The sequence below is a fragment of the Caretta caretta genome, chromosome 9 (assembly GCF_965140235.1).
Source record: "Caretta caretta isolate rCarCar2 chromosome 9, rCarCar1.hap1, whole genome shotgun sequence".
NCBI lineage: Eukaryota > Metazoa > Chordata > Testudines > Cheloniidae > Caretta > Caretta caretta.
In genome coordinates, this window is record NC_134214.1 from 5,651,948 (window position 1) to 5,664,794 (window position 12,847).

Consider the following 12,847-nt stretch of genomic DNA (forward strand, 5'->3'; position numbering starts at 1 on the left):
TAACAGGCAAAATGAAAACCTTTCCCCATAACACAGGATCATTGAAAATCAAAGGATAAATGTGGGAGAACTGATTTGTATACCACTCATGGGGAGTAAGCACACTACTTCCTGAATTGGCCTGCCTCTTAATGATACTTTCCCAAGTTCTCTAGCTAAGTGGTCTTGCACCTAGTAATAGTTTGGTTAAACTTTCCCATTGTCTACACACATTTGAACCAATCCAACTAAAAGGATTTTAAACCAATTTATGCAAACCAGTGCATGTTCCAGTTTATGGTTTAGGCCCTGTTCATAAGTCTACAGGTCTGGTAGACTAGTTTGTAATGCCAAAAGACCCCATCAGGATCTGAGCCTCACTCTTCCAAGCACTGTAAATACACATGACTACTTGCTCCAAAGCACTTGTGAGACTGATCACACAACCCTGAGAGTCTGCAAGAAATGCTCAACATTACCAGCCAGACTGCCAACTGGATGGGACTCCACTTCGATGCTAGGAAATGCACATCCCTGCATATCAATGGGAGAAGGGACTTGGTCTGGGCAACACCACTTCAGGTCCCAAGTGAACCCATGATCTTCCTTGGACAAGCAAGCCTACCAACATCTGGCACACCCACAGGTTTCTGCATTTAGCAGACTCCTGAGGATATCGGAGATCCTACAAAATGTGGCCAGGATCAGTTCCTCCCTACTGGCACCATGGCAGAAGATAAACACCTTCGTAATCTCCCCTGCCATATCATTTTGTCCTGAGGGGATCTGTAATAGCAAAAGTACCTCTGAACAAGGCAAATGCCATCAGGCAGCTAGTGAAGTAGATGTTTCTTCCCCAGAGAACCAGCAATGAACTGGTGTACATCTGTCAGGCAGGGCAGCTCCAACATCCCTCATTGCAGTGATCAGTCATGCCTTCTCATGTGCCTAGACGCCATGGTGGGGAACCTCCTGTATAACACTTCCTGCTGTCATCAAGAAGCAAATCACCAGGACTCCCACCAACCAGATGTTGCCACCTACCTGAGCAGCTCACTGGAAGGCAAATTTGGAAGAGATGGGGGAAACTTTGCTTTGCTGTGGACACATGCCCACAAGTGGAGAAGCATATTTGGCTGCTGTTAGACATGGTGCAGGGAATGCCAGGAGCTGGGAGTCCTGGTGCCACAGGTGAAGCATGCAGAGCACAAGCATCATTCCAAAGCTAGAATGATGTTGGAGAGGACCTGAAGGATGCTATCTGCTGCCAATACATAGAAAACCTAAAATGGAAGCTGAACCAGGGCAAGACAGTCAAAGTGACAGGCAAGTGGGATGCCAGCAGCCACTTCCTCCCTGGGGGCAGCTTCACCTAATTTTTGCCAACTAGGTTCATCCACAGAGCCCAGCCCAAATGGATTCCACTGAACAGCCATCTCCCATGGGAATGGGACAAGCCATGCAGGAAGCACAGCTATGCAATGAGACTACCCCGCATCCTGTGTAGCTACAAGCCCCATTCCAGGTCCTAGCAGCTACAGCATAACACCATTCAGGATCACCTAGTCAGAACCATCCCACCACCTGTAGGGAAGGTGGACATGAACACCATCCCTGGAACCAACTGCAGCCAGTCCTCAGTGAGGACCAGAAGATGATGGTGGCCTTGAACAGGACCCTGGCCTTCTGCTCCATCTGAGCTCAAAAGGTGGAGAAATAAACAGGTTTCAAGGTTTTGGCCAGAGCAAAGGGTTACCAGGTTCAGGCACATGCACTGATCCCCAAAGCCCTGGGCATATGGCACCCCATAACAAGCAAGTGAGAATGCAGAATCAGTCAGTGCATTCAGCTGAATGCACTAACTCATGGTGTCAGACACCATCAGGTGATCAAGGAACATCTACATAATGTCCCATCACCAAACATCCTCAATAGCAGGAAAGTTGAGCTGGAGTGCTGATAAGCACATTGGGGAAAGTAATTGAGATAATCCATGAGGGAAATTTTCTAAATGGACAACCACAAGTACTCATTTCTCTTTGAGGGACAATTTTCACTCACTACTAGATTTGCTTTCCACAACCAATTCTCTAACTTTTTTCTTGAGTGATGTACCTAAATACTTGGATGCTACTACTGAACTGTGTTTAAATTTATTCACCTAAATTTGGGTTATTGCTGAATATGTACTATATATATTTTATGACTTTGCATTTGTGGATAATCTAAGCACTATACCAGATCTAAAGACCTTTTTTCCTTAGCCTGTGTAATTTTTTTAAGCTAATCAGAACTAGCATGCATAACAGAAGAATTTAGCTGCCTTAAATCCTGCTACAAGGAACCTCCAACAATCTTCCTCTATTGTACACTTGGCTCTGAGCTGAATGTCATTTCAGACATGACCAGACTCTGTTCATGAATGGCCCTAATGCTGAGCTAGTGAAGAGCCTTCTTAAAATTCAATCTTTTTTCCCTAAAGGTTGCATGCAGCTTGCCAAAATGTTTACTCTTCCATATATCACATGTAGGAAAGTGTTTTGCCAAAATATTTTGGTTCTAACTGATTTCTGAAATAGTACAGCTGCATCTCATCACTCCTGCCCTCTTTGCAGATCAGTATGTTGTGATTGGAGCCCAACGAGATTCCTGGGGTCCTGGAGCAGCAAAGGCTGGTGTGGGAACAATCATGCTGCTGGAGCTTGCCCGTGCAATTTCTTCTATGGTAAAAACAGGTAAACCATGAAACAGTTAAGCCCAAGTACACTTTCTGCTTGGGTGGGGGGGGACCAAAAAACCTTACATAAGGTAATGGAGCCCAGATCTCAATTCTTTTTCTTATTTAAAGGTGGCTATAAGCCCAGAAGAAGCATTGTCTTTGCCAGCTGGAGTGCAGGAGAATTTGGAGCTGTTGGTGCCACTGAGTGGTTGGAGGTAACTAAGTAAAAGGCATCTGATCAAAATTAATCAGAGCATACCTCTGTCTGTAACTGCTTTTACTACAGTTCAAAAGTTACTGCCTATTAACAGGCATTGTTTTCTCCCATTTTAGGGTTATTCTGCCACACTGCACACCAAAGCCTTTGCATACATCAACCTGGATGCTGCAGTTTTAGGTAACTATTGCTCTCTGGTTAGCAAATCTACAAAACTCTAAAATTAGAACCGGTCAAAAACCATTCCAATGTGAAGCTCTAAAATGACAAGGCTAAGTGTGTGTGTTGTTTTTTCCAAAGAAGCTACCAGTGCCCAGTAATTGGAATAGCAGGTACATTGGGTGCTTTGGGTTAATGCTGCTCATGTACTATATTGTGTCTTAAAGCACTGAAAGTCATTACTGCTGCTAAAGAGAAACCACGATACAACTTTATTCCTATAATCTCATACTTGCATTGGCTAACATGTTCCAAATCTCTAACTTCTACCATCACAGGTTCAAGAAACTTCAGGGTTTCTGCCAGCCCAATGCTGTACAAAATAGTGGAGCAGACTATGATGGAGGTGAGTCCTAGTCTCTCTGGGCTAATCTGAACCATGATCCAGGTATACAGGGAGTTACTTGGATAGTAACTTTACTCTGCACCTTATTGCAGGTGAAGTATCCAGAAAATAGAAGTCTGTATGACCACATTGGTTCTGACTGGACCAAAAAAGTGTAAGTCTCCTGCTCATCTTTGAACAGTAACTTCAAAAAGCTCATCTGGAGCAACAAAGCTAATCTAACCTCTCTGAACCCCCCCAAATTAATCTCCTAATAAACCCCCATATAGGAATACTGACTAGGCAGTCGCTCTAGCTTTAGCTCTAAATTTGATACTCTGTTCAAATCCTTGAACCACAGCAAGCCGTTGGGACAGCCTCCTAATCATTATGACTTCATTACCATGTCAGTGGTGCAATAGTTTAGTACACTACTTGGTTTGGAATGTCATGTTCAAACTAGATCACATATCCAATCTAGCTTTCCAGCTGTTCCAAGAACACCCTTCTAGGAGATGCTGGTGTTTATGGGACTGCAGAAACTGGCTTGCTAGTGCTCCACTTCTTTAACAGGAATCCCTTGTGCCACCTGGCCAGGTGTGGCCATCTGTTTTTAGCTCAAAGCTTCAGTTATTGTAAACATTGGATTGGGTAACCTACAGTTCTGAGTAACAATGCCAATATTTCTCATTGCAGTGTTCCCTTTCGTATGGATAATGCAGCTTTCCCTTTTCTAGCATATGCAGGAATCCCAGCCGTTTCATTCAGTTTCTATGATGTAAGTCACTTTGTACTTGTAAACCTCTGCCAAATGAAGTAAGAATGTAAATACAGCTTAGCAAGGAAGCTTAACAGTAAACTTGTGATAGGTTTGACTCTCCTGATCTAGCTAGTTGGAAGAACTAAAGCTGATCTGATAAGATGAAACTAGATCAAGCACATGTGCTAATGACATCTTCCATCTAGTAGTTTTATCATAACTGACATCAGTGGATTAGAATCTGCCAAAGAGCACAAGGAGCAACTCCTGGCAGATTCCACTGCTCCCAGGGCTTCAGGCTTCTTACCACCTCCTGGACTAATGTGGAAGCTGAACTCAACAGTGGGGTCAACTTTAACCTCAGGGCAGCACAGCTGTAGGGTTATACTATCTTATTTCTGTACTTGGCTTCTAGCCAGTGAATGCAATCTCTTGTATGAGCAGCTTCCTAGTTCCTTAATGGAAGGCAAGATCAGACTGTTAAAAGTACATGGGTGGCCAAGAGGTAGAGCCGTTACTTCCAGACTAGATATCTGTTTCTGGCTCTCATCCAAACACTTCCTCAACTACTCAAGACTTAAATTCTACTCTTCCTTCAGCCATTTGGTCACACATTAAGTAGACTAAATTATGATAAACTAAACAATTCTCCATGGCTTCCCTGTGTTCCAGACACTGCTTGATCTACTTTCCTGTATGTAGATATGAGGCCTGTATATTAATGATGTGAGTTTCTAAACAAACCTACACAAAAGCCTCTTTTGAATAGAACTAGAATTCCTGTCTACCCAGATGTCCCATGTTTCATTGCTATCTCCAGAATTAATAGCACTGGAACACAATAACTACCTGCTTGTTCTACATACTATAGGAATAACTCAAAGTTTAGCTGAGCAGAGAAGTCAGTTATCAAAGTTCAAATTTTAGCTCTACATAGCCAAACTTTATCAACTTTTGATACCTGTATTAATGCTTCTGCAAATATTTGATCATGCAGTTTGCTGGAACTCTCATGATATTCTTTGGGTGGTTACTTAAACAAGAAGTTACATCTGCAGGTATTCTTGCCAGTGGAACTTGGGTATTCCTTACTTTGCAGAGAGCCCTTACATCCCTTGGTGGCTGACATCTGAGTTTGTTGGTAAAGCTGCAGTGCTGTGGAGTAGTAGCAGGTCACCAGTAGACTGGAAACCTTGGCAAAGCTGCTTGCTGCCCACTTCAACCCAAAGTGGTGGGGCTGGCATGCATACAAGTAACACCTCCCTATCCCTCAGCTTGGCCTTCTGTAGGGCAGAATGAGCGTTTGGCAGAGGTGCCAAATAAGTTCAGCATGGGAGGGAAGAGAAGTGACTGCAGATAACAGGTCAGTCTAGTACTGCTTACAGTACAGCCAAGGAGAGTAAAACTCACAGCTAGAGAAACATGCCCTAAAAACAGGGTTAGAAGTAAGAATTCAGAGTGCAAATGCTTTCTGCCTTGCAGGATGAAGGATATCCTTACATGGGCACCAAGCAGGACAGTTGGAGCAAACTTGCCTCATCTGTAACTCAGCTGGACAAGTTGCTTCAGACAGCTACAGAAGTGGCTGGCCAGATGGCTATTAAGATGACACATGATCACCAACTTTACCTGGACTATGAGCAATACAACCAGGAATTGCTCAACTTCATAGTGAAGATTAGCCCATATAAACAAGAGATAAAAGTAAGTTAACTAATTTTAAGGTAAGTTGTTTCTTGTTTCCCCCACTAACCCTAAACACTGAAATCTGCCAGTGTCTTATCCCCACCTGATAAGCTAGGGTTGAGAGGGTAGCATTGCCAATTCAATTCCTGGGGCTGCCAACAAAAGCCCCACTGCAGTGACTGGCAAAATGAGCCAACTACCATTAGCAGTGGTGCAGTCACATGCCCAGACTGAATACATCCTCATCTGGAAGGGCTCTTCTAAAAGGGCCTCTGAAGGGTATAGCTGCTAAGTTAAAAACTTCTTGAGCAATGTTCAGCCTAAAAAAGCTACCAGTAACTCAGGCTATGCCTATAGTTCAGTTTTTCAGTAGAACTTATGTCTAAAGGTGAGATTTAGTCACACCCCTGTGTGACAAGTTACACCACCATAAGTGCTGGTGTGGACAGCACTAGGTCTGCAGGAGAGCTTCTCACTGCTTTGGAACAGTAAAGCTGATGGGAGAGTGCACTCCTGTCCACTTAGTGTAGCTACACTAGAGAGCTTGCACAGCTGCATCAGTGCAGCTACACCACTGTGAACTCTAGTGTGGCCATGCCCTCAGTCTTTCAAAGTGGTCTCTGGTTAAGATTTGTACCAACTCAGATTCCCAACTCTGTCTCCAATAAATCGGTAGTAAAATTACTAACTCTAATTCTTCTCCCTACCAGGGAATGAATCTGACCCTTCAGTGGCTGTATTCTGCCCGTGGTGACTTCAGTCGAGCTACAGCTGCGCTGACAAGAGACTTCAGAAACACTGACCTTAACAACAAGCTCCTCTGCCGCTTGGTGAATGACCGCATCATGAAAGTAAGTATTCTGAGCTTGGTTACAAGAGTTGATTTCACTCACTCCACAAAGGAGTCCAGTATCCAGTGGAGTGAGCATTTCATGAAGGGTTTAGTTGTATATCTGGACTCAATGAAAGTCCACTGGATTTATACCCAGTGACTGGTCTAGCTGTTGTGGCTGCAGGTACAGAGTACATCTCCTTAAGAGGCAGAGCTGCCCTCCTGGGTGAGGGCCTGCACTTATGAAGTGGCCATCACTTCATGCTTACTACTGTTGGATTAGGAAATGCCTATCTGGCCCCATGCAACTGCCCTGGTAAATTCTTAATTCACTTCCCCTAGAAACATGTCTAGATGCTGCTAGCTAACAAACACTAAGAGGCTGTTGAACCCACTTCTGAATTTTTCCAGCTCCTAGATAATCCCTGGCTTTTGGCCCCTTCACCACTTATGTCAGTGCAAGAACTGACACCTGCCAGAATTCAGTCCAATATCCAGTTCTAAATTTTACATTTCCTCTTAAGGTGGAGTACCACTTTCTTTCTCCATACGTGTCTCCAAAGGATACTCCTCTACGTCATATCTTCTTTGGCTCTGGTTCCCACACTCTGTCAGCTTTGCTGGATCACTTGAGCCTCCGGAAGACCAACCCAAGTGCCTTTAACCCAGACCTGTTCAAGAACCAACTGGCTCTGGCAACCTGGACTATTCAGGGTGCTGCTAATGCCTTATCTGGTGACATTTGGAACATAGACAATGAGTTTTAAATGCATAATGCATCAACCTTAATGCTGGGGTACAAAAACAGGGAACCCCACTCTTTCTTAATGACCTAGTGAACACTTACACTAAATCTATTGACAGGGTATTTGGAAACTTACATTTTGATCAAGTAAAACTCCAAATTTGATTTTTGATAGGGAAACTTCACCAGCAGCTGTTCAAGCAGGGATCTCAATCTATGCTCACTAAACACTACTGCTTGTGGTGCTGCCTTTCTGTCCTGCTTGAGAATAAACAGGTCAGACTGATTAAAGCAAGACAGTCTAATCAAATATAAATTCTGATCTAAAACTAAATTGGTACCTTTTTGAGTGGGGAGGTACCTTTAAAAACTCTCAGGTAGACAATGTTGGCTTTCCCTTTTGAGGTCAGTCTTAAAGTTAGTGAGGGCAGAAGATGGGCCTTTGTAACAGTTTATGGGGAAATTCATAAGTGTTTCCAGCCTCCCTTCTGGGGCTGTGAAGACACCTTGACCTCAAGTAAAACTGATTTTTTTTCACACAGTAGTAGCCCTTAGCTGCTGAAATAGGAAGTTCTGAAGTGTTTAGCCATCCTAATACATGAGTTACCATGTGAATAACCATCTTGGCTTTCCAGGAAGAGGTGACTTAAAGACTAACCCCTTACAGAAACTTACATCACAAAGGGGAGGTGAAATCCAAATAATTTATGCCCCTTCAGTGTCCTCACTCAGTCCCTCAGATAAAAGGGACCACATGGTAACCAATAGTTCTGGATGGCTACAGCTGACACTTCAGACCCTGTTGCTGTGAGGACTTTCATGAAATCAAGTCCTTGCTTGCCAAATTTTTGTTTGGCCAAGTAAGTTGGCAAAACTCACAGGAAGGCTCTCATTTGGTACTGAGTTATTTATTTTTTATTTATTTATCAGTGACAGAGTTCACTATAAATGGTGTGGTTTTTTATAGAAGATAATTATCGGAAGCAGTGCCTTCCATAATTATGACAGTTATACTGTCGTTTTTGAATAAAAGCAGCATCTGCTATTACAATCGAACATGATACTGGAATTTTGCATTCAAATATTAAAATGAAGCAATGGTCCATGAAGCTTAAATCTATTAGAAAATTACCAGTTCAGCTTTCCATGGCTTTCAGATATGGAGATCTTGCATAAGCATTTAATCTGGTACTAAAAGCGCTCATTTCTAAAGTGACTCCTGAAAAACCCTAAATTTTTGATACAAACAAATTAAAAATAACTGCAATTAAGCCTCCCTTGGACTTGCTGCCTAGCCCAGAGGTCAGGCTTCTCTCTTACCCTGCTTCAGTTGATGACCTCTGTAGTTGTGCAGTGAGTGCAGCTCCATAACCTGCTTTAGGCTTTGATAGTGCAAGAAAAGCACCTCTGAGCTTGGCAGATAAGACCTTTAAGGATGCATTAATAGGGTTTAACCATAGCCCTGGCTCAACCCTTGTTAAGCCTAGGGTGTTGTACACAAATGCAGACTTGTACCTCTAAGATCAGGCAGCAATTTAATCACATGGCAGCTTTGCTGCAAAATTTCCAGTACCTTATGTATCATGAAAACCTAACTCACATTATCGGGAGCAGTGTCTTCCATAATGTATAAAGAACAAGGTAGTTTTTGCCTACCACAGTGTTATATCGGAGGCAGTGTTCTCCATATGTTGCACTAAGGGTGTATGTAATTATCGGGAACAGTGTTTCCCATAATTTTCTTATGCTTATCATGCAATGACATCTACAGAGCTTGATGGTTAGTATCTAACATGTATCCTCAAATTCCTGCAATCCTAGTTCCACTTTCCTGTGTTGCAGATGTAAATGCTAGTGTGTATTCTGTACCTGAATGTTTTTAAACCCACTTTGTATGTTAAATTGTTTCAAGTTGTGCTATAATCTAGTTATGTGACTGCTGGGTCTGACTATTTAGCAAATATTAGAATAAGGCTGTTTGACCTATCTGAGAAAGGTGAAGGGAATTGACTGTGAAGGCTTGAGGAATTGATACAGTGCTGGATTTTTGATAACTCCACTGTTTAGTAAGCTACATTCAGTCTCACTGTGGCATATCTAAGCACTTTGATTTTGTACTTCAATCTACCTAGCATCACTAGAGACTAGTCAATTCAGCAGACAGCAAGGCTTTAGGGGGTCCCCATCTGCTCACTAATCAAAGACCAAGTAGACTTCCTTGTTCCTTCCAATATGTTAGTACTTCACTGGTAAGTTCCTCAAGCCTATTTAGGTTCTATTAAATGCTGCTGTTTCTGGCTGCAGCAAAAAAGCAGATCTCCCTGCCCCATTACAATAGGGTGCTGGTCTGAGCCCTCCATGTGGCCCACTTAAATACAACTGGTCTAGACTCCTGGTCCCTGTGCTGGAGCTGAATCTGCAGAGAACTTAGACAGGACCTGTTCAGTGGCAGCTCAGGGATGGGGAAGAGTAGCTATTGCAATTTGAGGCTTAAACAAGCCCTGAGACTCCATTAATGAGCTTTGTTGTAAGTTGGTCCTGGCCATCATAAGACAGTTAAATTCAAGTGCATACCCTAAAATTTTCTGCTCTGATGGCATCCACAGCAACCTTGATACTACTTACAAGGTGACCTTGTGGCACTCAGTCTCAATCCTGTTTCACTGGTAAAAGTCATGTTGTGGTTGGAAGTAGTTGCCATAGCACTTGCATGCACCTTGAATTCTTAGATTCTGTAAACTTTGCCTGCTACTAAGCACACGAATAAAACTCTGTCCTGTAGCTAGATGAGTCGTAACTGATTACTACAGGTTCCATTCATACTTTCTTGCTCTTGTACTAAAATTTGACTTTGGGATGAGATTAATTTGCTTTGTTCCTGCATTACCTGCTTCTCCTTAAATAAAACATAAAACTTGAAAGCTTCCATACTGTCTCTGAATCTCAATCTCATCAGTGACTGTAAAATACTGACCACCTCTCCTCAGGCCAGTTTAGACTCCTAATAATCCACCTAAAGCACTATGCTATTTATAGCAGTTCACTGTCCTTTGCTTAGCACAGTGACTTATAAACAATGCCATGTGCCTAGTGCTATAAAGGCTCCAAATTCCCCAGCTACAGTCATGAAATACCTCCCCTCGCTATCCAAACACCTATGGCTATTGGATGATCTGAGTAACAAATTGTTCTCAGTGGTGGTTTTTGATTGTTTCACATGTGGGGCTTAGTGGCTGACAGTCTGGGAGGTTCTGCCAAGAACTGACTTCCTTGCAGGTGTGCCCAGCTACTTAGCTCTAGCTACTCACAACCTCCTGGCTCCTACACAGCTGGCTCTTCCATCCATGGGCTGCCTGACTCCATGGAACAATGCAGGAAACGTGCAATGTAACTGCAAAACTGCCTGGTCGGAGAAGTTGCTGAGGAATTGTGGTGCCTACCTGCAGCAAAATAGAAAACTTCATATAACTGTATTGTAGCAACTTTGGCCAAGGGGGAGAAACTAGATCAACAGCTGAGTTGAGTTTATGGGGCCCTGGGTGATCTGTAGCCTGGCATACCCTGGATGGTAAGGTGGCTGAAACGCACATCAAGGACAGCCTTAGATTCTGAATCACTCTTCTTTGTGCCCAGGAACAAAATCAGGCATCCATGCACTGGATCTAGCAAACTAGGGCTGCAGTTCCACCAAAATGCTATAGGTGGGGCAATTACCTGCCCAGGCTAAGACCTCTCAGGGTATGTCTACACTACAAAATTAGGTCAAATTTATAGAAGTTTGTCTTTTAGAAATTGTGTTTATATATTCGTGTCTCCCCACAGAAAATGCTTTAAGTGCATTAACTCAGCAGAGTGCTTCCACAGTACCAAGGCAAGCATCAACTTCCGGAGTGTTGCACTGTGGGTAGCTATCTCTCAGTTTCCAGAAATGAGATGCAAAAGTTTGCAGTTCTTTTCCTGTCTACCTGGCCAGTGCATCTGAGTTGAGAGCACTGTCCAGAGCAGTCACAATGGAGCACTCTGGGATAGCTCCCAGAGGCCAATACTGTCAAATTGTGTCCACAGTACCCCAAATTCAACCTGGCAAGTCCAATTTAAGCACTAATCCACTTGTCAGGGTGGAGTAAGGAAATTGATTTTAAGAGCCCTTTAAGTCAAAAAAAAAAAAGGGGGGGGGCTTCATTGTGTGGACAGGTGCAGGTTTACATAGATTTAATGCTGCTAAATTCAACCTAAAGTCCTAGTGTAGACCAGGGCTCAGGCTGGCAGCCAGCCTTGCCTGCCCTCCACCCTCACTGCTGGACATGAACAATGGGCTGCTGCTTCCTCCCCCTCTTGCTAGGGGAGCAAGTAGTCATGATTCTGGAGTCTAACATACTGATGTACATAGCTGAACAGCTGTTGCCAAACTCCTTCCCCCTTCCCCCCAAACCCCATGGAAGGAAGAGTACAGATGGAGATAAAAGCTGGAAATGGGATTTCCTGGTCCTGTATCTGGCACAGGAATACATTTCAACAGGTGGGGATTATATATAGGAAAAATGCATTCCTTCCAGACGACAGCTGTTCTCCTGTCACCTGCATAGAACTAAACATTTAGGTAAAACTTTGTGCCACTGACAATGTCCCTGTACTGATGTGAGTAGTGGAATCACGCAGGGAGTGTCTGGGACCTGGCAAACAACCACCTTGCAGGCAGGGGTTTGACCTATCAAGTAAAACCAGCCAGATCCAGGATACTGGAGATAGTTGAGGGTCCATTAACCATGTTAGTTGGGGGAGAGAGAGAAGAGACCCTGTCTCTAGCCTCCTTTCTCACAGGACACAAGTTTGAGAAAGAAGGACCCTGTCCAGCATAAGCACAAGGAGCAGCAGGTTCAGTGGAAGGGACATGTGCTCAAGGAAGTGGCTGGTAGCTTGTAACAAAGACTCACCCTGGCCCAGAGCTGTGGTAAGTTTTGTTTCTGGCTTACTCCCCTACCGCAGTCTGATGATTTGAGTGTCTGAAATCTCATCCTTCTCCTCCCCAGGGAGAATCAGGCAGGCTTCTAGCTTGCTGTTGGGATGGGATGAGGCAGTGCCCGTGCAGTGGAAATATTTGCAGGGGGGGCCTGATCCATGCTTCTGCCCCGTACGCTGCATGCATAGTGTGGGGGGTGAGAGCCAGACCTGGAGCAGCTGCTATGGTGCCTGGGCTCGGGCTGGGGACCAGCTCTCCCCATCTGGCACTTGCTGGCTGTCCAGGGCAGGGCTGATGAGCAGGGATGAAGGTGGGTACCTCCCTGCCATGATAGACTGGTGTGGCCCCAGGGCACAATGAAGAGGAGGGCCCAGGCCTCCCCTTGGCCATAAACACCCTCTCCAG

At 44.0% G+C, this 12,847-nt stretch overlaps 1 protein-coding gene across 6 annotated transcripts in view; it reads left to right on the forward strand.

Annotated features, from left to right (window-relative positions):
* Positions 1-12,847, forward strand: part of TFRC (transferrin receptor) — a 35,658-nt gene that overhangs the window by 16,334 nt on the left and 6,477 nt on the right. For 3 of the 6 annotated variants that reach the window (XM_075132054.1, XM_075132055.1, XM_075132056.1), the window contains exons 11-18: positions 2,595-2,714; positions 2,828-2,913; positions 3,032-3,095; positions 3,413-3,480; positions 3,573-3,634; positions 4,156-4,237; positions 5,702-5,923; positions 6,616-6,756. In XM_075132054.1, coding sequence (XP_074988155.1) covers positions 2,595-2,714; positions 2,828-2,913; positions 3,032-3,095; positions 3,413-3,480; positions 3,573-3,634; positions 4,156-4,237; positions 5,702-5,923; positions 6,616-6,756 — 845 coding nt within the window. Of the gene's footprint in view, positions 1-2,594; positions 2,715-2,827; positions 2,914-3,031; positions 3,096-3,412; positions 3,481-3,572; positions 3,635-4,155; positions 4,238-5,701; positions 5,924-6,615; positions 6,757-7,261; positions 10,409-12,303; positions 12,434-12,847 lie in introns of those variants that run through there. The other 3 variants (XM_048864213.2, XM_048864214.2, XM_075132053.1) reach the window with 2 other exon arrangements.